The 21,617-nt window shown below is 49.3% G+C and overlaps 1 protein-coding gene across 11 annotated transcripts in view; it reads right to left on the bottom strand.

Moving 5' to 3' along the window:
* The window catches only part of ssbp2b (single stranded DNA binding protein 2b), a 645,808-nt gene that overhangs the window by 480,328 nt on the left and 143,863 nt on the right, over nucleotides 1–21,617 (bottom strand). For 6 of the 11 annotated variants that reach the window (XM_072516205.1, XM_072516201.1, XM_072516198.1 and 3 more), the window contains exons 2-3: nucleotides 13,385–13,475; nucleotides 3,785–3,846 (exon numbers count right to left, since the gene is read on the bottom strand). In XM_072516205.1, coding sequence (XP_072372306.1) covers nucleotides 3,785–3,846; nucleotides 13,385–13,475 — 153 coding nt within the window. The remainder of the gene's footprint in view (nucleotides 1–3,784; nucleotides 3,847–13,384; nucleotides 13,476–21,617) is intronic. The other 5 variants (XM_072516207.1, XM_072516208.1, XM_072516199.1 and 2 more) reach the window with 1 other exon arrangement.

The raw sequence follows: 21,617 nt of genomic DNA, 5'->3' as shown, positions 1-21,617 counted from the left end.
CTGAGCAAGTTTACTCTCATAATCTATCTTACTCTTCTTTATAGCTTTTTTAGTAGCTTTCTGTTGCCCCCTAAAGATTTTCCAGTCCTCTAGTCTCCCACTAATCTTTGCTACTTTGTATGCTTTTTCCTTCAATTTGATACTCTCCCTTATTTCCTTAGATATCCACGGTCGATTTTCCCTCTTTCTACCGTCCTTCCTTTTTGTTGGTATAAACCTTTGTTGAGCACTGTGAAAAATCGCTTGGAAGGTTTTCCACTGTTCCTCAACTGTTTCACCATAAAGTCTTTGCTCCCAGTCTACCTTAGCTAGTTCTTCTCTCATCCCATTGTAATCTCCTTTGTTTAAGCACAAAACACTAGTGCTTGATTTTACCTTCTCACCCTCCATCTGCATTTTAAATTCCACCATATTGTGATCGCTCCTTCCGAGAGGATCCCTAACTATGAGATCCTGAATCAATCCTGTCTCAGTACACAGGACCAGATCTAGGACCGCTTGTTCCCTCGTAGGTTCCATTCCATACTGTTCTAGGAAACTATCGCGAATACATTCTATAAACTCCTCCTCAAGGCTGCCTTGACCGACGTGGTTAAACCAATCGACATGTAGATTAAATTCCCCCATGATAACTGCTGTACCTGTAACACTCGGGAAATGATTGCTACTGGTCTTAACTGGTCTTATAAACCTTAAAATAGAACTCTTATTCAAACCAGGATCAGTCATTTCCAAAATAAAAGCAAAATACTCTGGATGCTGGAAATCTGAAATAAAAATAGAAAATGCTGCAAAAACTCAGCAGGTCTGGCAGCATCTGCGGAAGAGAAAAATGAGGTTCCTGTTTCGAGTCCACAGGACAATAATTCCCGAGTGTTACTGGTTTTCCCTTCTGGCAAGTGGTCCCCTCCCTCCTTTGGCACAGCCTCAAAGAACCTTTGAGACTGCTCTCCAGCCTGTTGTGCCCAGCAGTGTTCTTCTTGCTCACACTCTCTTCTGCAGCCAGTTCCAGCACCCAAGCCAACCAGAAGGCACTTCCCCTGTAAGAGGTGCAGGCCAGCTTTAAGCATATGGGCTGGGTTTAAGTAGTGTCAGCATTCTATAAACCTAGGCCCCCTGCTGAGTCATCCAGCCATTCAGCAGCACAGCTAGCATTGATAGCACACAGCTATCATGCAAATCAACACAAAGTTGCTATAATTATGAGACATCATGGGGCGGGATTCTCCGAAATGGAGGCAGAGTGTTCGCGCCGTCGTGAACGCAGTCGAGGTTCACGACGGCGCAAAACGGCCCCATCCCGACCGATTCAGGGCCCGATAATGGGCTAGGAGCGGCGCCGCGTCATTTACACACGCCAGGCCTTGGCGCCACGTAAAGACGGCGCCGCATACATGACGCAGCCGGCGCCGCATAACTGGCGTCACCCGCGCATGCGCGGGCTGGCCGGCACCAATCCGCGCATGCGTGGTTGCCATCCTCCCCCAGTCCGCCCCGCAAGAAGATGTCTGACGGATCTTGCGGGGGTGCGGAAGAAAGGAGGTCCTCCTTCAGAGAGGCCGGCCCAACGATCGGTGGGCACTGATGGCGGGCCAGGCCCCATTTGAGGCCCCCCCCCGGTGCAGGATGCCCCCTCGCCGCCACCCCCCCCCCCCCCCCGCAGGCCGCTACCCCCCAGCGTTCCCACGCTGTTCCCGCCGGCAGCCACCAGGTGTGGACGGCGCCGGGGGAAACCCGCCGTTTTGGGCAGGCCGCTCGGCCCATCCGGGCCAGAGAATCGCGGGGGTACCGGTGAATCGCCATTCTGGCTGTCTCGGGCGATTCACTGTACCGCGCTGCGCAAAACACGATTGTGCCGATCTGGCCGCTTCCGTGAATCGCGGGAGGGCGTTGGACCGGCGTCGCGGGAAAATTTGGCGACCCAGGCGATTCTCCCAACCGGCGCGGGTGCGGAGAATCGCACCCCATGGTACTTACGACCATTTTCCGGGCAGGTCTAATTTCGCGGCCTTGGTACTTATTCAATGAGTTAACTCAAAATGTGAAGTTGTTACTTCTTAAATTGGAAAGCACTACCCTCTATTTTAAAACCTTTTTTCATTTATGTTAAGGAGTACAAGCAAACATTAAGTCCCACTGTCAGGAAAAAAAAAAAAACTGCCAGGAGTGGCAAAAAGAATCTGCCTGTATTTCTCACTGTGAGTGCAATCAGGCTGAACAAAACAACCACATTCAGTGACCTCCAACAACTGATTAAATCCAACCTCTGTTTGTGCTGGATACATCAGAATCCAGACTATACTGATGAGAGGGGAGGGGAGGAATGATAATGATTTATATGATTTCCAGCTAGCAGCTCGAAAGCAAGCAGTCTCGTGAATATAGGTTTTCCTGGTTTCAAACCGTCATTTAATTACATCTCTCCCTTGTGCACTTAAGTTGCTAACTATTATCACAAATAATTAAAGGTTACATATTTTCACTAATATTTTTGGCTAAATATGATACTGAAAGTCAAATGCTATTTAATAACATTGCAGTCATTTATATTAAAACTTATATTTTAAGAATGCTACTGACTTGAACAAGAGAGGTGTCAGTGATGGGAGTTACATTAGTTTACACGTTTGTCATCCACTATGTGTAGCAGGGGCTTCAAAGCCAAGTACTATTGTAAAATAAATCTCTTTCTATTTCAATATACATTATTCTCAGCTTTAGAAGACCATTCAATTTCTACCAGTACATTTTACCTTTTTCACCCCAGTCATCCTTGTGGCCCGAATGAGGTTGCCAATTGTGACCAATGTGCATCAAACCATGAACAGCAACTGCTCACACACATTTCATTTGGAATCTTTGATGCCAACACACGGTGAGATACCTTCCATTCCTTCTGAAATGGCTAGGTCCCATACCATGTCCCAACGGTAAAAGAATCTGATTTTATGTTGCCATAAACGTGAAGCGTGCATATAATCAATTTAAAACTGAAATGTTAAATGTGCCTTTTTTTATATATATTTAAAGTCATGACCATTTCATATCAGTCTCATGTTCTGCTGTCTGTCTTGTCCTCAAGGTGGTAATAACTGTTTATGCAATTAAAACTGGGTTTTGATTTTTAAATAAACATTATAATATTAATTTCTAAAACCATGAATAAAAAAATTAAAACCTGGACATGAATCAACTGAATTATGCATTTAAACATCTTTGAAATAAAATCCACATTGTACAATTGAGAAAGCTCTATATTGCAGGCAGCTGTTATTACAGTGTAAATATCTGTCTGATATACACCATTATCAAAACAAGTATGTTGCCAACATATGCAAACAACTCAGTTGACAATGCATGCACAAGTTGTATCAAGAATCCACACAAAGTGGAATACTACATTTGCATCATGTATTTAAAGCGTGAAAACAGATGGGCATTTTTAATATAAAAGCAAAATATGCTGGAAATCTGAAATAGAAACAGAAAGTGCTGGAAATACTCAGCAAGTCTGGCAGCATCTGAAGAAGAGTCATATTCGACTCAAAACGTTAACTCGGTTTCCATCTCCCCAGATACTGCCAGACCTGCTTAGTAGTTCCAGCACTTTGTTTTTATTTGGGGCATTTTTAACATCGCAACAAGACATTTGGCGCATGAGGATAATTTTCTGAAAATCACAATACATGTTAAAATCATTTAATAATATTGAGCTCTAAACTTCATTTCAAAGTACTGGAAGGAACATATTAGATATATTAATTTATTATTAAAATAAACTTACCACCACCACGAATGTAAGAATCCTGGTGGTTCTCCTAATGTAATGTTTTTCTCCCATCGTATCTAAAATATAAATTCAGATCACACCGATGTACTGACAGGTATACTGTATGTTTACAACAACAACTTGTATTTACACATCACGCTTTGTAATGCAATTCAACTTCCCAAGTTACTTCACAGGAGAATTAGAAACAAAGTGGGGGTGTCCGCCCCTTCCCGTCAGTGGGAAGTTGGGGGGGGGGGGGGGGGGGGGGCGCGAATTCTGCCCAAAGTTTGATGCCAAGCCACACCAGGAGCCATTAGGTCAGATGATCAAAAGCTTGGTCAAAAAGGGTAATTTTTGAGGAGTGTCTTAAAGAATGAAAGCAGCCTGGAGAGGCAGAGAGAGAATTCAAGAGCTTTAGTCCAAGGCAATTGAAAGCGTGATCACCAGTTGGTGGAGCAATGGAGTGCTTACGAGGCCGAATTAGAGATAATTGGAAAATAGAAAAAGAATAATTAAAATAATGTCCAAAATATATCTAGCCACTCACGAACTTCAAAATTTGATTTTATACCACACGGACATGTTAGATGTGAATCTAGATTTGTTATAAATTTATGATTTGTCTTCATTGTAATGTACCATGTAATCAGTACGTATTTGTGTACTTCAATTTGCTTCAGAATTTAAAAAAAAAAAATTTATAGAGTAGCCAATTATTTTTTTCTTTTCCAATTAAGGGGCCATTTAGCATGGCCAATCCACCTAACCAGCACATCTTTGGGTTGTGGGGGTGAAACCCACGCAGACATGGGGAGAATGTGCAAACTCCACACGGACAGTGACCATGGGCCAGGATTCAAACCCGGGTCCTCAGCACCGCAGTCCCAGTGCTAACCACTGCGCCACATGCAGCCCTAATTTGTTTCAGAATTTAAACATCCACCACCACAAGAAAGAGGCAAAATCCATGATTAAAAAAGAGGTCAAGGATAATGTTAAATTGAAAAGCAGGATACAGACTTCCGGGTGCGGTGATGACCAGCTAAGTCGCACGTTTCGGCAGCTCCCGGTGGAACGGACTTTTGGGCTCTTAATAAGAGCCCCAACGGCAATTTTAACGGCTAAAAGCACTGTGCGGTAAACCAGAAGGGAATCCCCCCTGGATACGGAGGGAAAAAGGAGAGGAAAGTGGCCGGATTGCGGTGGATCCTTTAGAGCAGCGGCAAGGAAGGCAAGCAAAAACCAAGATGGCGTCGGAAGGTGGCAGTTTAATATGGGGCCCTGAACAACAAGAGTTTTTGAAACGTTGCGCGGAAGAGCTTAAAAAGGAGATGAGGAAGGAGCTGTTGGCCCCGATATTACAGGCGATTGAAGGGCTAAAAGATGAGCAAAAGACCCAGGAGCGGGAGCTTCGGGTCGTGAAGGCAAAGGCTGCCGAGAACGAGGACGATATACAGGGCCTGGTGGTGAAGACGGAGATGCACGAGGCACACCATAAACGATGTGTGGAAAGGCTGGAGGTGCTGGAGAATAATGCGAGGAGGAAGAATTTAAGGATTCTTGGTCTTCATGAAGGTGCAGAAGGGGCGGACGTCAGGGCATATGTGAGCACGATGCTGCACTCGTTAATGGGAGCGGAGGCCCCGACGGGTCCGTTGGAGGTGGAGGGAGCATACCGAGTGATGGCGCGAGGACCGAGAGCAGGAGAAATTCCCAGAGCCATCGTGGTGAGATTCCTCCGTTTTAAGGACAGAGAGATGGTCCTCAGATGGGCAAAGAAAACTCGGAGCAGTAGATGCAAGAACGCGGTGATCCGCGTATATCAAGACTGGAGTGCGGAGGTGGCGAGAAGGTATGGCGAGCTTTAATCGGGCCAAGGCGGTGCTTCATAAAAAGAAGATTAAATTTGGAATGCTGCAGCCGGCAAGACTGTGGGTCACATATCAAGGGAAGCACCACTGCTTTGAAACGGCGGATGAGGCATGGACATTTATTGTTGAAGAGAAATTTAAATAAGTGGGTTATTAAAAAAGAACGTTTGAGACAAAGTGGTGGGGCGAATATGGGGGGCGAAGAGGGGGGAAAAAAGGGGGGAGAGATGATTTTTATGTTGTTAATACTGCGACCCGGTAACTTTTCTCTCTTCCACAGGTTGTGGGGGAGGGAGGAAGGGAGGTGGAGGAGCTGGGGGCGTTGGCCATTGGGGGCGGGGCCTAAAGGGAAGCGCGGGCTTTGTTCCCGCGCTATGATAATCATGGCAGGAATAGGGAAGCAGGAAGGAGGGGGCGTCGCACGGTGCAAGCCGAGGTCACGGGGGAAGCCGAAGTCGGCCAGAGTTTGCTGACTTCTGGGAGCAACATGGGGGGTGTAACTACGCTAGTGGGGGATCTAGCGGGGGGGTGGGAGGGGGGATTTACTGGGTTGCTGCTGCTGGGGAGAAGGGGGAGCTGGTATGGGGTGGGGTGGGCGGGGCGGGAGGGCACCGCCTGGGGGGGACACAGCTGCGTGGGAACCGGGTGAGGAGCTGGATAAAAGGGGATGGCTAATCGACAAGGGGGGGTAAAGAGCCCCCCAACCCGGCTGATCACGTGGAATGTGAGAGGGCTGAACGGGCCAATAAAGAGGGCATGGGTACTCGCACACCTTAAGAAACTTAAGGCAGATGTGGTTATGTTACAGGAGACGCATTTGAAACTGATAGACCAGGTTAGACTACGCAAAGGATGGGTGGGGCAGGTGTTTCATTCGGGGCTAGATGCGAAAAACAGGGGGGTGGCTATACTAGTGGGGAAGCGGGTAATGTTTGAGGCAAAGACCATAGTGGCGGATAGTGGGGGCAGATACGTGATGGTGAGTGGCAAATTACAGGGGGAGGCGGTGGTCTTAGTGAACGTATATGCCCCGAACTGGGATGATGCCAACTTTATGAGGCGCATGTTAGGACGTATCCCGGACCTAGAGGTGGGGAAGTTGGTAATGGGTGGAGATTTTAACACGGTACTGGAACCAGGGCTGGACAGATCGAGGTCCAGGACTGGAAGGAGGCCGGCAGCAGCCAAGGTGCTTAAAGCTTTAAGGAGCAGATGGGAGGAGTAGACCCATGGAGATTTAGCAGACCTAGGAGTAAGGAGTTTTCGTTTTTCTCCTATGTCCACAAAGTTTATTCGCGAATAGACTTTTTTGTTTTGGGAAGGGCGCTGATCCCGAAGGTGAGGGGGACGGAGTATACGGCTATAGCTATTTCGGATCACGCTCCACACTGGGTGGACTTGGAGATAGGGGAGGAAAAAGAACGGCGTCCACCCTGGAGAATGGACATGGGACTAATGGCGGATGAGGGTGTGTGTCTAAGGGTGAGGGGGTGTATTGAAAAGTACTTGGAACTCAATGATAATGGGGAGGTCCAGGTGGGAGTGGTCTGGGAGGCGCTGAAGGCAGTGGTTAGAGGGGAGCTGATATCAATCAGGGCACATAAAGGAAAGCAGGAGAGTAGGGAACGGGAGCGGTTGCTACAAGAACTTCTGAGGGTGGACAGGCAATATGCGCAGGCACCGGAGGTGGGACTGTACAGGGAAAGGCAAAGGCTACACGTAGAATTTGATTTGCTGACAACGGGTACTGCAGAGGCACAGTGGAGGAAGGCACAGGGTGTACAGTACGAATATGGGGAGAAGGCGAGCAGGTTGCTGGCCCACCAATTGAGGAAAAGGGGAGCAGCGAGGGAAATAGGGGGAGTGAGGGATGAGGAGGGAGAGATGGAGCAGGGAGCGGAGAGAGTGAATGGAGTGTTCAAGGCATTCTATGAAAGATTATATGAAGCTCAGCCCCCGGATGGGAAGGAGAGAATTATGTGTTTTCTGGACCAGCTGGAATTTCCTAAGGTGGAGGAGCAGGAGAGGGTGGGACTGGGAGCACAGATCGAAATGGAGGAAGTAGTGAAAGGAATTAGGAGCATGCAGGCAGGGAAGGCCCCGGGACCGGATGGATTCCCAGTTGAATTTTACAGAAAATATGTGGACTTGCTCGCCCCGCTACTGATGAGAACCTTTAATGAGGCGAGGGAAAGGGGACAGCTGCCCCCGACTATGTCAGAGGCAATGATATCGCTTCTCCTAAAGAAGGAAAAAGACCCGCTGCAATGCGGGTCCTATAGGCCTATTTCCCTCCTGAACGTAGACGCTAAGATTCTGGCCAAGGTAATGGCAATGAGGATAGAGCATTGTGTCCCGGGGGTGGTCCATGAGGACCAAACTGGGTTTGTGAAGGGGAGACAGCTGAATACGAATATACGGAGGCTGCTAGGGGTAATGATGATGCCCCCACCAGAGGGGGAAGCGGAGATAGTGGTGGCGATGGATGCCGAGAAAACATTTGATAGAGTGGAGTGGGATTATTTGTGGGAGGTGTTGAGGAGATTTGGCTTTGGAGATGAGTATATTAGATGGGTACAGCTGCTGTATAGGGCCCCGATGGCAAGCGTGGTCACGAATGGACGGGGGTCTGCGTATTTTCGGCTCCATAGAGGGACGAGGCAGGGATGTCCTCTGTCCCCATTATTGTTTGCACTGGCGATTGAGCCCCTGGCAATAGCATTGAGAGGTTCCAGGAAGTGGAGGGGAGTACTCAGGGGAGAAGAACACCGGGTATCTCTGTATGCGGACGATTTGTTGTTGTATGTGGCGGACCCGGCGGAGGGGATGCCAGAGATAATGCGGATACTTGGGGAGTTTGGAGAATTTTCAGGATATAAACTGAACAGGGGGAAAAGTGAGTTATTTGTGGTGCATCCAGGGGAGCAGAGCAGAGAAATAGAGGACTCACCGCTGAGGAAGGTAACAAGGGACTTTCGCTACTTGGGGATCCAGGTAGCCAAGAATTGGGGTACATTGCATAGGTTAAATTTAACGCGATTGGTGGAACAGATGGAGGAGGACTTCAAGAGATGGGACATGGTATCCCTGTCACTGGCAGGGAGGGTGCAGGCAGTTAAAATGGTGGTCCTCCCGAGATTCCTCTTTGTGTTTCAGTGCCTCCCGGTGGTGATCACGAAGGCTTTTTTCAAAAGGATTGAGAAGAGTATCATGAGTTTTGTGTGGGCCGGGAAGACCCCGAGAGTGAGGAAGGGATTTTTGCAGCGTAGTAGGGATAGGGGGGTGCTGGCACTACCGAGCCTAAGTGAGTATTATTGGGCCGCCAATATCTCAATGGTATGTAAGTGGATGGGAGAAGAGGAGGGAGCGGCGTGGAAGAGATTGGAGAGGGCGTCCTGCAGGGGGACTAGCCTACAAGCTATGGTGACGGCGCCGTTGCCGTTCTCACCGAAGAAATACACCACAAGCCCGGTGGTGGTGGCTACTCTGAAGATTTGGGGGCAGTGGAGACGGCATAGGGGAAAGACGGGAGCCTCGGTGTGGTCCCCGATAAGAAATAACCATAGGTTTGCTCCGGGGAGAATGGATGGGGGATTTGGAACATGGCAAAGAGCAGGAGTAACACAATTGAGAGATCTGTTTGTAGATGGGACGTTCGCCAGTCTGGGAGCGCTGACCGAAAAATATGGGTTGCCCCAAGGGAATGCATTCCGGTATATGCAACTGAGGACTTTTGCGAGGCAACAGGTGAGGGAATTCCCGCAGCTCCCGACGCAGGAGGTGCAGGACAGAGTGATCTCAAAGTCATGGGTGGGGGACGGTAAGGTATCAGACATATATAGGGAAATGAGGGACGAGGGGGAGATTATGGTAGATGAGCTGAAAGGGAAATGGGAAGAAGAGCTGGGGGAGGAGATTGAGGAGGGGCTGATGCCCTAAGTAGGGTAAACTCATCGTCCTCGTGTGCCAGGCTAAGCCTGATACAATTTAAGGTGTTACACAGGGCGCATATGACTGGAGCACGGCTCAGTAAATTTTTTGGAGTAGAGGATAGGTGTGCGAGATGCTCGAGAAGCCCAGCGAATCACACCCACATGTTCTGGTCATGTCCGGCACTACAGAGGTTTTGGGTGGGGTTGACAAAGGTGCTTTCGAAGGTGGTGGGGGTCCAGGTCGAACCAAGCTGGGGGTTGGCTATATTCGGGGTTGCAGAAGAGCCGGGAGTGCAGGAGGCAAAAGAGGCTGATGTTTTGGCCTTTGCGTCCCTAGTAGCCCGGCGCAGGATACTGTTGATGTGGAAGGAAGCCAAGCCCCCGGGTGTGGAGACCTGGATAAATGACATGGCAGGGTTTATAAAGCTGGAACGGATTAAGTTAGTCCTAAGGGGATCGGCTCAAGGGTTCACCAGGCGGTGGCAACCGTTCGTCGAATACCTCACAGAAAGATAGAGGGAATGGAAAAGAAGAAGACAGCAGCAGCAACCCGGGGCGGGGGGGGGGGGGGGGGGGGGTGCGGGGGAGGAACCAGAAGGACTCTCAGGGATGTTAGTGTATAAGTATAATATGTATAGGTTGTTGTTATAGGTAATTGTATACTGGACTGCTGAATTGTATTTTTGGAGAGTATGTATTTGGGACAAGGCAGTTGCCATTTAGTTTTGTTTTTTAATTTTGATGTTGTTTATATATTATTTATTTCTTGTTTAAAAAACTGGCCATTGTTATTGATATTGTTATATTACTGTGTAAAAGATACACAATGTACTGTTATGGTTTGCCAAAAATGTTGAATAAAATATATTAAAAAAAAAGAAAAGCAGGATACACAAAGTGGCAGTGGATAGTGGTAGACCATAGGACTGGGAGGTTTTTAGGATCCAGCAGCAAAAGATTAAGAAGTTCATAACAAGGGAGAAAATGAATTTTGAGAGAAAACTTGCAAACAGTAAGACTTTCTATGGGATTATAAATAAGGATAATATGGGACCTCTACTGAACGAGGCTGGTGAATTAATAACAGCAAACAAAGAAATGACGGATATGCTAAATAATTTTTTTGCATCAGTCTTCACCGTGGCTGGCAGTGCGAATATTCCTAAGATATCAAATGAGCCAATTTCAAATATCATGGCAGAATTACAAAAATCCCAATCACAAGGGATAGTGTATGGGAGAAACTCAAGTGGCTGAAGGTGGACAAGTCACCAGGACCGATGAACTGCGCGCTCAGATTTAATGGAAGTGGCTGCAGAGATGGGGGATCCTTTGGTTGAAATTTTTCGGAACTCGTTAAAATCTGGGAAGATACCGGAAGATGGGAAAAGAGTCACTATGACTCCCTTGTTCAAAGAGGGGGAAAAGCAGAAGGCAGGGAATTATAGGCCAGTTAGTTTAACATCTACTAGTTTATTAATTTAACATCTATTACTGGAAAGATGTTGGAGTCAATAATCACAGAAGAAATAACTAATCATTTAGGAAAGCTGAATATAATCAAACCTCATCAATATGGTTTCATGAAAGGTAAATCATGTCTGACAAATTTACTCAAATTCTTTGAGGATGCAACAGGGAAAGTAAATAGAGGGAAACCTGTAGATGTAGTGCATTTAGATTTCCAAAAGGCATTTGACAAGGTGCTGAATAAGAGGCTGGTGCATGAAGTAAAAGCCCATGGAATTGGAGGAAGTGTGTTAGCATAGAATGAAAATTAGCTGTCACATTGAAAATAGAGAGTTTGAATAAATGGGTCTTTTTCTGATTGGACAGATGTAACTAGTGGAGTGCCGCTGGAATCAGCTCTTGGCCTGCAATTTTTGACTACTGACTTACATTAATGACCTAGAGGAAGGAACAGAATGTGAGATTTCCAAATTTGCTGATGATACCAAAATAAGTGGAAGGTCATGTTGTGATGAGGATATTGTGATTCTGCAATGGGATATAGGTATCGTGGGTGACTGGGCGAAAACCTGGCAAATAGAGTTTAATGTGGGGAAGTGTGAAGTCATGCACTTCGGTAGGAGGAATCAAAAGGCACATTATTATCTAAATAGGGTGAAACTTCAGGTGAGTGAAGAACAGGAGGATCTTGGTGTTCTAGTGCATGGATCTTGGTGTTCTAGTTCATGAATCACAAAACACTAACAGTCAGGTCCAACAAGTAGTTTGGTGGCCTCTGGTAGCACTGCTGCCTCACGGCGCTGAGCATCTGGGTTCAATCCCGGCCCCAGGTCACTGTCCTTGTGGATTTTGCAAATTCTCCCCATGACTGCGTGTGTCTCACCTCACACAACCCAAAGATGTTCAGGGTCCCGAAACACGTGCTTGTTAGGTGAATGGGGCATTCTGAATTCTCCCTCTGTGTACACAAACAGGTGCCGGAGTGTGGTGACTTGGGGATTTTCACAGTAACCTCATTGCAGTGTTAATGTAAGCCTACTTGTGACAATAATAAAGATTATTATTATTATTACAGGTGGATTGGCCACGCTAAATTACCCCTTAATTGGAAAAAAAAATTGAGAACTCTAAACTTTTAAAAAAGAAAGCAAACTGCATTTTGGCCTTTATTGCCAAGGGGTTAGAGTTTAAAAATAGGGTGGTTTTGTTGAAAATGCACAGCATGTTGGTGAGGTCTCACCTGAATTATTGCATACAGTTTTGCTCCCCTTACCTAAAAAAGGATTTGGTAACATTGGAGGCAGTTCAAATGAGATTCACCAGGCTAATTCCTGGGATGAGAGGGTTGTCCTTTCAAGAGGGACTAAATAGTCTGAGTCTGTATCCCTCGGAGTTTAGAAGAGTGAGGGATGACCGTATTCAAACATATACGGTCCTGAGGGGACTTGACAGGGTTGATGGTGATATGTTTTCACTAGTGGGAGAGTCTCGAAAAAGGGGACATAGCTACAGGATACAGTGCCGGTCATTTAAAACTGGGTGTTTAGAAATTTCCTCTCACAGAGGGTGGTGAGTCTCTGGAATTCTCTGCCCCGGAGGGTGGTGGAGGCTGGATCATTAGAAGTGTTTAAAGTGAAGGTGGATAAATATTTGGCAGATCAAGGCATCGAGGGCTATGGGGAAATGCACAGAGAAGGGGTTGAGGCCGGCATAGATAAGCCATGATTGTATTAAATGGCGGGCAGGCTTGAAGGGCCTGGTGGCCTACTCCTGCTTCTTGTGCCCTTGTGTTCCTGATTCCAGTTTAAAAGTGGCTCCACAAGTAACTAGATGCAAATTCAAATCCCCAGTTTCAGATTACCTCTGTGTATACAATTCACAGTTTGCAACATATCACGCAGTGCGAGGCCCCTGCATTGATTTAGGGATGATGTGGAGATGCCGGCGTTGGACTGGGGTGGGCACAGGAAGAAGTCTTACAACAACGGGTTAAAGTCCAACAGGTTTGTTTGGAATTACTAGCTTTCGGAGCGTTGCTCCTTCATCAGGTGAGTGATTTAGGGAGGAAGTTCTATATGAAATAATCAAAATTCAGAGCCATCTCCTATTTGAAACTAGGATATTAGGAATCCTGCTAATGTCTACCTCAACCCATAAGGTTTTTAAATTATTCATACATACTTTCACAAATATAAATAACATGCACATTATGTGATTTATAATGTATACAGAATAGAAGTCCTATTTAAGACATATTTTAACCGGTTTATTACAGGAGGTAGAATCTGAAAGTCCACAAGATTGAAAATTTATAACAAAACAAAGCCATAAGTACATACGTTTGAAGGACGGCTCACCTCTGATAAAAATGTTTGTGCTGATTTTTGTGCTCCTACATGGAGTAGATATTCATATACATACAGTGCTAACCTGAAATGTAAACATAAATTGATTCAGTGCTTTTACAATTTTGAAGAAATAAAAGCTTCAAGTCAAAACAATTCACACAACCATTTATGGCATGTTCCAGCCATCTCAGTCATGGTATTATGTTGGTATAACGGCACTAAAGAAAATTAAGATTTTTTTGAACAAAATATAACAACAATCAGTGAGACAACATTGCCATTAGTTTTTTTAAAGTTTAATATCTTAAACATAGAAATCCTTCTGAGCTAATGGACACAATTTGCATCAAAAATGAACAGAAATTACAATTTTTTAATGTTAAATTTCAATGTTTGTTTTCAATTTTGATGCAATTAGTGTCCATCCGCAACAAATTAATCTACAAAGCTGCTTTTTATAATGGAGCAAACTGAGTGTAAAGTTAAGGTTATAAGGGAAAACAGTCAGGAGATTACAACATTTGAAACACGGCGAATACATTCTAAGGAAAACCAGCATCAACATAGAGAATGGATTCAGATAGTTCCACATATTAGTGATGGTACATTACGATTGAGAAAGAAACTTCCTGAAATGCCCTTTACAGAAAATGCAATAGGCATCCGTCAATTTTATTTGGTGATGGTGCTATGTATTATGAAAGTTTTAATGTAAAGATATTTTATTTTTAAAAACACATTTTTGCATCATGAATTCAATTCATGCGATGCTCCAGTTCTGTGATAAGAGGGAGCAAGAATGCCACTGTTAAGTCATTAAATTCTGGCACGTGTGTAATAATCGTTGAAGGATGGGTGCACACCAGTTGAGGAAGCAGATGGCAGCAAGGGAAATTGGGTGGGTGAGAGACAACAGGGACAGGGAGTAATTGGAGCCGGAGGGGGATGAATGGGGTTTTGAGGCCTTTTAATGGAGATTGTATGATTCGGAGCCTCTGGTGTGGGTGAAGGGGTGAGGCAATTTTTAGGTGGGTTGGAGTTCCCGAGGGTTGAGGAGGTGAAGGTGCAGGGACTGGGGGCCCTGATTGGGCTGAGGGAGGTAATGGAGTGTGTGGGGTCAATGCAGGAAGGGAAGGTCCCAGGTCTGGATGGGTTGCCAGTCGAGTTCTATAAGAAGTTTGGGTTGGAGCTGTCGCCCCTGCTAGTGGAGATGAATAATGAGTCGATGGTGAGCTTCTCCCCACTCTGTCTCAGACTTCGGCATCACTCATTGTAAAGAAGGACAAGGACCCGAAGCAGTGTGGATCAGACCGGACAGTCTCACTGTTGAATGTAGATGCAAAGGTTTTGGCAAAGGTGTTGGCGACACGGATAGAGGATTGTATGTCGGGGTGATAGGTGAGGACCAAACAGGGTTTGTGAAGGGGCAGCAGTTGTCGGTGAATGTATGGGGTTTGCTTAATATTATGATGATCTTCTGCTGTATATCAGGCAGAAGGTACAGAAGTCTGAAGACTCGCACATCCAGACATAGGAACAGCTTCTTCCCCCCAGCTGCAAGACTCAACGATTCCCCCTCGGACTGATCTGTTCCCTGTAAGAACACTATTCACGGCGCCCTATGCTGCTCTTGCTCATGTATTTGCTTTGTTTGGCCTCTTGTTCTGCACTGTAACCAATCACTGTTTGTCGATGTACCATTTGTCAATGTTCTCTGTTGATTATTCTTGTGTCTACTATGTACGTACTGGGTACGTTCCCTCAGCCGCAGAAAAATACTTTTCACTGTACTTCGGTACATGTGACAATAAATCAAATCAAATCAATCAATCAATCTTGGATTCGGTCGGGAGCTTTTATAAGATTATGGAATTTTGGGGAAGTTTGACCGTTTTCCAGGGTACAAGCTTAATATGGGGAAAAGCGAGGTATTCCCAATTAGTGCATGGGGACAAGAGAGGAGGTCGGGGAACTGCCGCTTTGGTTGGTGGGGACGAGCTTTCACCACCTGGGGATTCAGGTGACACGGAGTTGGGCCCAACTGCATAAGTTGAACTTGGTGCGGCTGGTGGAAAGAATGAAGGCGGACCTAAAGAGGTGGGATGTGTTGCCATTGTCATTGGCGGGGCAGGTCCAGACGGCAAAGATGACGGCGTTGCTGAATTTTCTGTTTGTGTTTCAGAACATCCCGTTTTTGTGCCCATGTCCTTTTTTAGGAAGGTTAATAATGGGACGATCCTAAGGTTTAAGTGGACAGGAAAAGCGCTACAGGTTAGGAAGGTGTTTTTGGAGAGGGATTGACAGGGGGTGGTGGTAGTATTTCCGAGCTTGTTGAACTACCACTGGGCAGCTAATATTGCAATGGTTAGGAAATGGGCGGTGGAGGAGTGGTCGTTTTGGGGGTGGATGAACGCAGCTTCATGCCCGGGAACCAGCTTTAAGGCACTGTTTGGCGTTCCTTCCGTTCTCGCTGGTCAGGTTCTTCACGAGCCCGGTAATGGTATGAGCACTGAGGGTTTTGAAGCAGGGTTTGCAGCACTTTGGATTGGAAGGCATGTCTCTGTAGGCGCCGATTTGGATAACCATAGGTCGTGTGGCGAGGTTGGATGCGAGGTTCCGGTATGAAAGCAGATGGAGATAGAATATTTTAGAGTTTTGTTTGTGGGAGGGAAGTTTTCAGGCCTGGAGGATCTGGAGGGGACGTACCAGTAACCAAAGGGAAATGGGTTCAGGTATCTGCAGGTTAGGGACTTTGTGAGGAAGGAAGTGCTGTCGTTTCCGATGCTGCCGCCCCCGTTGTTGCAGGATAAACTTCTGTCCAAGGATGAAATAGGGGAGGGGTGGGTTACGGACATGTATGGGGAGTTGATGAAGAGAGGTAGCCCTCTGGGGAGGGTGTTAGGCGCAAGTGGGAGGAGGAGTTGGGTGGGGACGGAATATGGAATGAAGCTCCGCGGTGAATGCATCCTATTCCTGCACAAGACCAGACCTTGTCCAATTTGAGGTGGTGCACAGAGCCCATTTGACGGTGTCCAGGATGAGTTGGTTCTTTCCAGGGGTGGAGGATAGGCGCTGGCAGTGTGCAGGGGGACCGGCGAATCGTGTGTATATGTTTTGGGCGTGTCTGAGGTTGAGGGTGTTTTGGAAAGAATTTTCAACGTAATGTCAAAGATATTGGGGGTAGACATAGCCCGAGTCCGGGGGTGGCAATATTTAGAGTGTCAGAGAATCCAGGGGTGCAGGTGGGGAGAGAGGCCGACGTGTTGGCCTTTGCCTCCCTGATATCCTGGAGACGGATTTTGGTGTGCTGACAGGACTCGGAGCCACCAAAGGCAGGGATATGGGTGAACGATTTGGCAGAGTTCCTGCATTTGGAAAAGATCAAGTTCGCCCTTCAAGGAGCAGGGGAGGGGTTCACCTCGAGGTGGAAGCTGTTCATCAACTTCTTTAAGGAGTATTAAGTCATCAGGGGAGGGGGGGGTCTGTTGGCAGCGGGGTGTGTGGGGGTGTTTGCTGAAGAGCGTGTCGGGAGGGAGGGGTTTGTTTCCTGTTGCTGCGGTTGGCTTGTGTATTTCTCAGTTATGTTTACATTTGAAAAACCATCTTCAATAAAATGTTTTTCAAAAGAAAATTACAACAAAGTTTATCAGCTATTATACTGCAACTTGCAGCCTAAAATGTAATTCAACCATCCATGCATAAAGGCTGTATATATGTTTCATTACTTCTAGTCATATGTTTTGTAAATATACAGATTTTAAAGGTTCCTGGTCACTTTTTACTTCAAAGTTTCTCCAGGCCTTCCTGAAATTCTTATATTTATCTTCTTTAACATAAAGGAGAGGCTGAATTTTCCCACCCCCTTGGAAGCTGGCTGGGAGGCACGATGGCTGGAAATACAGCAGGGGAAGACATCAGGCAAAGCTCATGATGTAATGCCAGCAGTGGTAACCTTAGTTACAGCCCAAATAAGGATCTTCAAGCAATTTGCTCACATCAGGAGGACCTGCCACCAAATGGGGAGAATGCCAGTGGGTTCCCAGGGGTCCACCTTAATGAGTGGTCCATCACCACTGGAGGAACCCACACGCACTAATGGCCACCCCTGCACCCAAGGTAACATTCCTTTAACTGCCCCGCACCCTCCCAGGGCCCAGCCTCCTTGATCAGCAAGGCCAGACCTTGGCTTTGAAGGTACCTCAACAGTGATGTGCTCTGTCCCTCATGATACAAACTCTACACATGCCATCATGTAGTGGTGGTATGTCTAAAGCTGCTGAGCTGCCAGCACTCTATTTGGCAGAACACTCTTAGAAATTAGGAGTCGGGCATTCACCCCATGAAACGTATCCCTCATTCAAACAGATCATGGCTGATCGTCTACCTCTTCCACCATTTTTCCCCAGTATTCCCATATCCCTTGATGTCATTAATATCCAGATATCTATGGATTTCTGTCATGAACATATTAAATGATTGAGCTTCCACAACCCACTGGACGAGTGAATTCCAAAGGTTCACCACCCTTTGAGTGAAGATATTCCTCCTCATCTCAGTCTTAAATGGTCTACCTCTTATCTCAGATTAGGACCCCTGGTTTAGATTCAGCAGTCAGGGGAAATATCCTACCTTTATCGATCCTGTCAAGCCTGCAGGAATTTTGTCAGTTTCAATGAGGTCAGTCCTCATTATTTGAAACTCAAAGGAATTCAGACCCAGGGCGGCATTCTCCAATAATGGGGCTATGTCCCCATGCCGGCGTGAAAAGCGGCGCCAACCACTCCGTCATCAACGGTCCATGATAATCAGGAATGCTCCCCTTCCTAGGGGGCTAGGTCAGCGCCGGAGTGGTCGCCGCAGCTCCAGCCGGCGTGGAACAGCCGGCGCGAGTTCGCGCATGTGCGGCCGTGATTCTGCGCATGCGTGGAACGGCCGGCGTGATTCTGCGCATGCGTGGAACGGCCGGCGTGATTCTGCGCATGCATGGAATGGCCGGCATGATTCCGCGCATGCGCGGAACGGCCGGCGTGATTCTGCGCATGCGTGGAACGGCCGGGGTGATTCCGCGCATGCGCGGAACGGCAGGCGTGATTCTGCGCATGCGTGGAATGGCCGGCATGGTTACGCGATGCGCGAAACAGCCGGCGTGATTCCGCGCATGCGTGTGGGTTTCCTTCTCCGCGCCGGCCCCCAGGCAATATGGCAGAGCCCCACAGGGGCCTGGTGCGGAGGAACATAGGCCCCCACGGAACCAGCCCGCCTGCTGATCGGTAGCCCCCGATCGCGGGCCAGGCCACCGTGGCCCCCCCCTCTCCCCCCCCGGGGTCGGATCCCCCCGCACCCCCCTCCAGGACGGCTCCCGCAGACATACCTTCCAGGTCCCGCCGTGTGGGACCTGAGTAATCCATGCACCTGCATGTTTGCTTTTAGTGATTCATGAACAAGAACACCCAGGTCCCTTTGGACATTAACACTGCTCAACCTTTCCCCATTTAAGAAACTCTGCCTTTCTGTTTTATTCTCACAAATTGGATAACTTCACACTTATTTATAATATTGCATCTGCCTTGTTATTGCCCATTCATTTAGCCCGTCCAAATTCCCTTGTCTCCTTGCATCCTCCTCACAACTCAGATTCCCACCTAGTGTTGTGTCATTAGCAAATATGGAAATATTACATTTAGTTCCCACATTCAAATCATTTCTAGAAGTTGTGAATAGCTATGGCCCAAGCACTGGTCCGTGTGATGTCCCACTAGTAACAGACTGCCATCCTGAGAATGACCCATTTATTCCTGCTCTGTTTTCTGTCGGTTTACCAATTCCCATTGACACTGGTGTATTACCACCAATCCAATCTGCTTTAATTTTGTTCACGAACATCCTGGGCGTCATTCTCCAACCCCCAGAGGGTCGGAGAATGCCCGTTGGCCGCCGTGAATCCTGCCCCCGCCCCCGCCGAAGTCTCCGAAGGGAGAAAAGTCGGCGGGGCGTTAATGGCGCCGCTGCCGCGGAGAATGTCACGGGTCTGCGCAAGGCAGCCGATTTTCGGCCTGCCGATATTCTCCCTTCCGGATGGGCCGAAGTCCCGTCGACGTGATGACCGTTCACGTCGACGTGAATCAAACCTCCTTTTCATCGGCGTGACCCGGTGCTCCAGGCTCACGCCGACCAGTGTGGAGGTGAGTGACGGCCTGGGGGGTTGGCTCTGGGCAGGAAATGGCGTGGCCGCAGACTGATTGCGTGAGGAGAGGTGTGTCTCGGCTTGTGTGTGTGTGTGTGTGCGGCGGGGGGCGGGTGGTTAGAGTAGGCTGGGCTCCGGGGGAGTGCCAGGAGGGGGTCCGTGCCGGGGTGGAGGTTGGGGGGGGGGGGGGGGGGGTCCGTGCCGGGGTGGGGGTTGGGGGGGGGTCCGTGCTGGGGTGGAGGTTGGGGGGGGTCTGTGCTGGGGTGGAGGTTGGGGAGGGGATCCGTGCCGGGGTGGAGGTTGGGGAGGGGGTCCGTGCCGGGGTGGAGGTTGAGGAGGGAGTCCGTGCCGGGGTGGAGGTTGAGGGTTGGGGGGGTCCGTGCTGGGGTGGAGGTTGGGGGTTGGGGGGGGGCCGTGCTGGGGTGGAGGTTGCGGAGGGGGTCCGTGCTGGGGTGGAGGTTGGGGAGGGGGTCCGTGCCGGGATGGAGGTTGGGGGGGGGGGGTCCGTGCCGGGGTGGAGGTTGGGGAGGGGGTCCGTGCCGGGGTGGAGGTTGGGGGGGGTCCGTGCTGGGGTGGAGGTTGGGGGGGGTCCGTGCTGGGGTGGAGGTTGGGGAGGGGGTCCGTGCCGGGGTGGAGGTTGGGGAGGGGGTCCGTGCCGGGGTGGAGGTTGGGGGGGGGGTCCGTGCCGGGGTGGAGGTTGGGGGTTGGGGGGGGTCCGTGCTGGGGTGGAAGTTGGGGAGGGGGTCCGTGCCGGGGTGGAGGTTGGGGGTGGGGGTCCGTGCCGGGGTGGAGGTTGGGGGTTGGGGGGGGTCCGTGCTGGGGTGGAGGTTGGGGGTTGGTGGGGGTCCGTGCTGGGGTGGAGGTTGGGGGGGGGGTCCGTGCCGGGGTGGAGGTTGGGGGGGGGGGGTCCGTGCCGAGGAGGGTGATGGGAGGGCAAGTGAGTTGGTCCACCTGGCCAGGTGCCAGCCTCCAACAGTTGGACCCATGCGGTCCATGCCACCTAGCTGGGGGGAGGAGGGGATATGGACAATGATGACATGTCTTCGTTCCCCTCCCCCCCACCAGGCCGTCATGTTTTCAGATCATCCAGCGATGTTGGCCGCCGTGGTGGCAGCCGCTCATGTCTATGTTGCCTTGGATGAGGAGGAGGAGGAGGAGCGTGCCAGAGAGGCGGCGCAGGCTGCCGCAGAGGGGCAGGTGGCAGCCGCCCAGGCTGGAGGGACACCTGACCGACAGGACGAGGAGGGGGAGGAGGACGTCGCGGCCCCACGGCAACGGAGGCACCCGAGGGCGCCCCGTGTGTACCGGCCCCGGCAGTCATACCAGGACCTCACGGACCGGGAATGCAGGAGGAGACTCCGGATGAGCCGGGAAACCGTGGCACACATCTGCCACCTGCTGGCACACCTGTCACCGCGTGGCACTGGCGGGGGACACCCTCTCCCCGTGTCCGTCAAGGTTACGGTGGCCCTGAACCTTTAAGCAACGGGGTCATTCCAGGCACCGAGTGGGGACCTGTCCGGCATATCGCAGACATCGGTGCACCGGTGCATCCGGGCAGTGACAGATGCCCTTTATGCCATGGCGCACCACTACATCCGCTTCCCCGTGGACCGGCCCAGCCAAGATGCCCGGGCAGTGGGCTTCTCTGCCGTGGCCGGGTTCCCCATGGTCCAGGGCGCGATCGATGGGATGCACGTCGCCGTGCGGCCACCTGCAGATAACAGGGCCGTGTTCACTAATAGGAAGGGGACCTATTCGATGAACGTACAGGTGGTCTGCGACCACCGCATGATGATCCTGCACGTCTGCGCCCGTTACCCAGGCAGTGTACACGACTCATTCGTGTTGTCGCGGTCATCCATCCCCGGCATGTACGAGGGACGCCATCCCCGGCTGAGGGGCTGGTTGCTGGGCGACAGGGGCTACCCATTGCGATCGTGGCTGATGACGCCTATACGGAGGCCACGCAATGAGGCGGAGAACCGCTACAATGATGCCCATGTAGCGACAAGGGGAGTGATCGAGAGGTGCAGTGGC

Source organism: Scyliorhinus torazame, chromosome 9 (genome assembly GCF_047496885.1).
Source record: "Scyliorhinus torazame isolate Kashiwa2021f chromosome 9, sScyTor2.1, whole genome shotgun sequence".
Lineage (NCBI taxonomy): Eukaryota > Metazoa > Chordata > Chondrichthyes > Carcharhiniformes > Scyliorhinidae > Scyliorhinus > Scyliorhinus torazame.
Note: the sequence above shows the minus strand (reverse complement) of the source record. Positions and strands in the feature narration are given on the sequence as shown.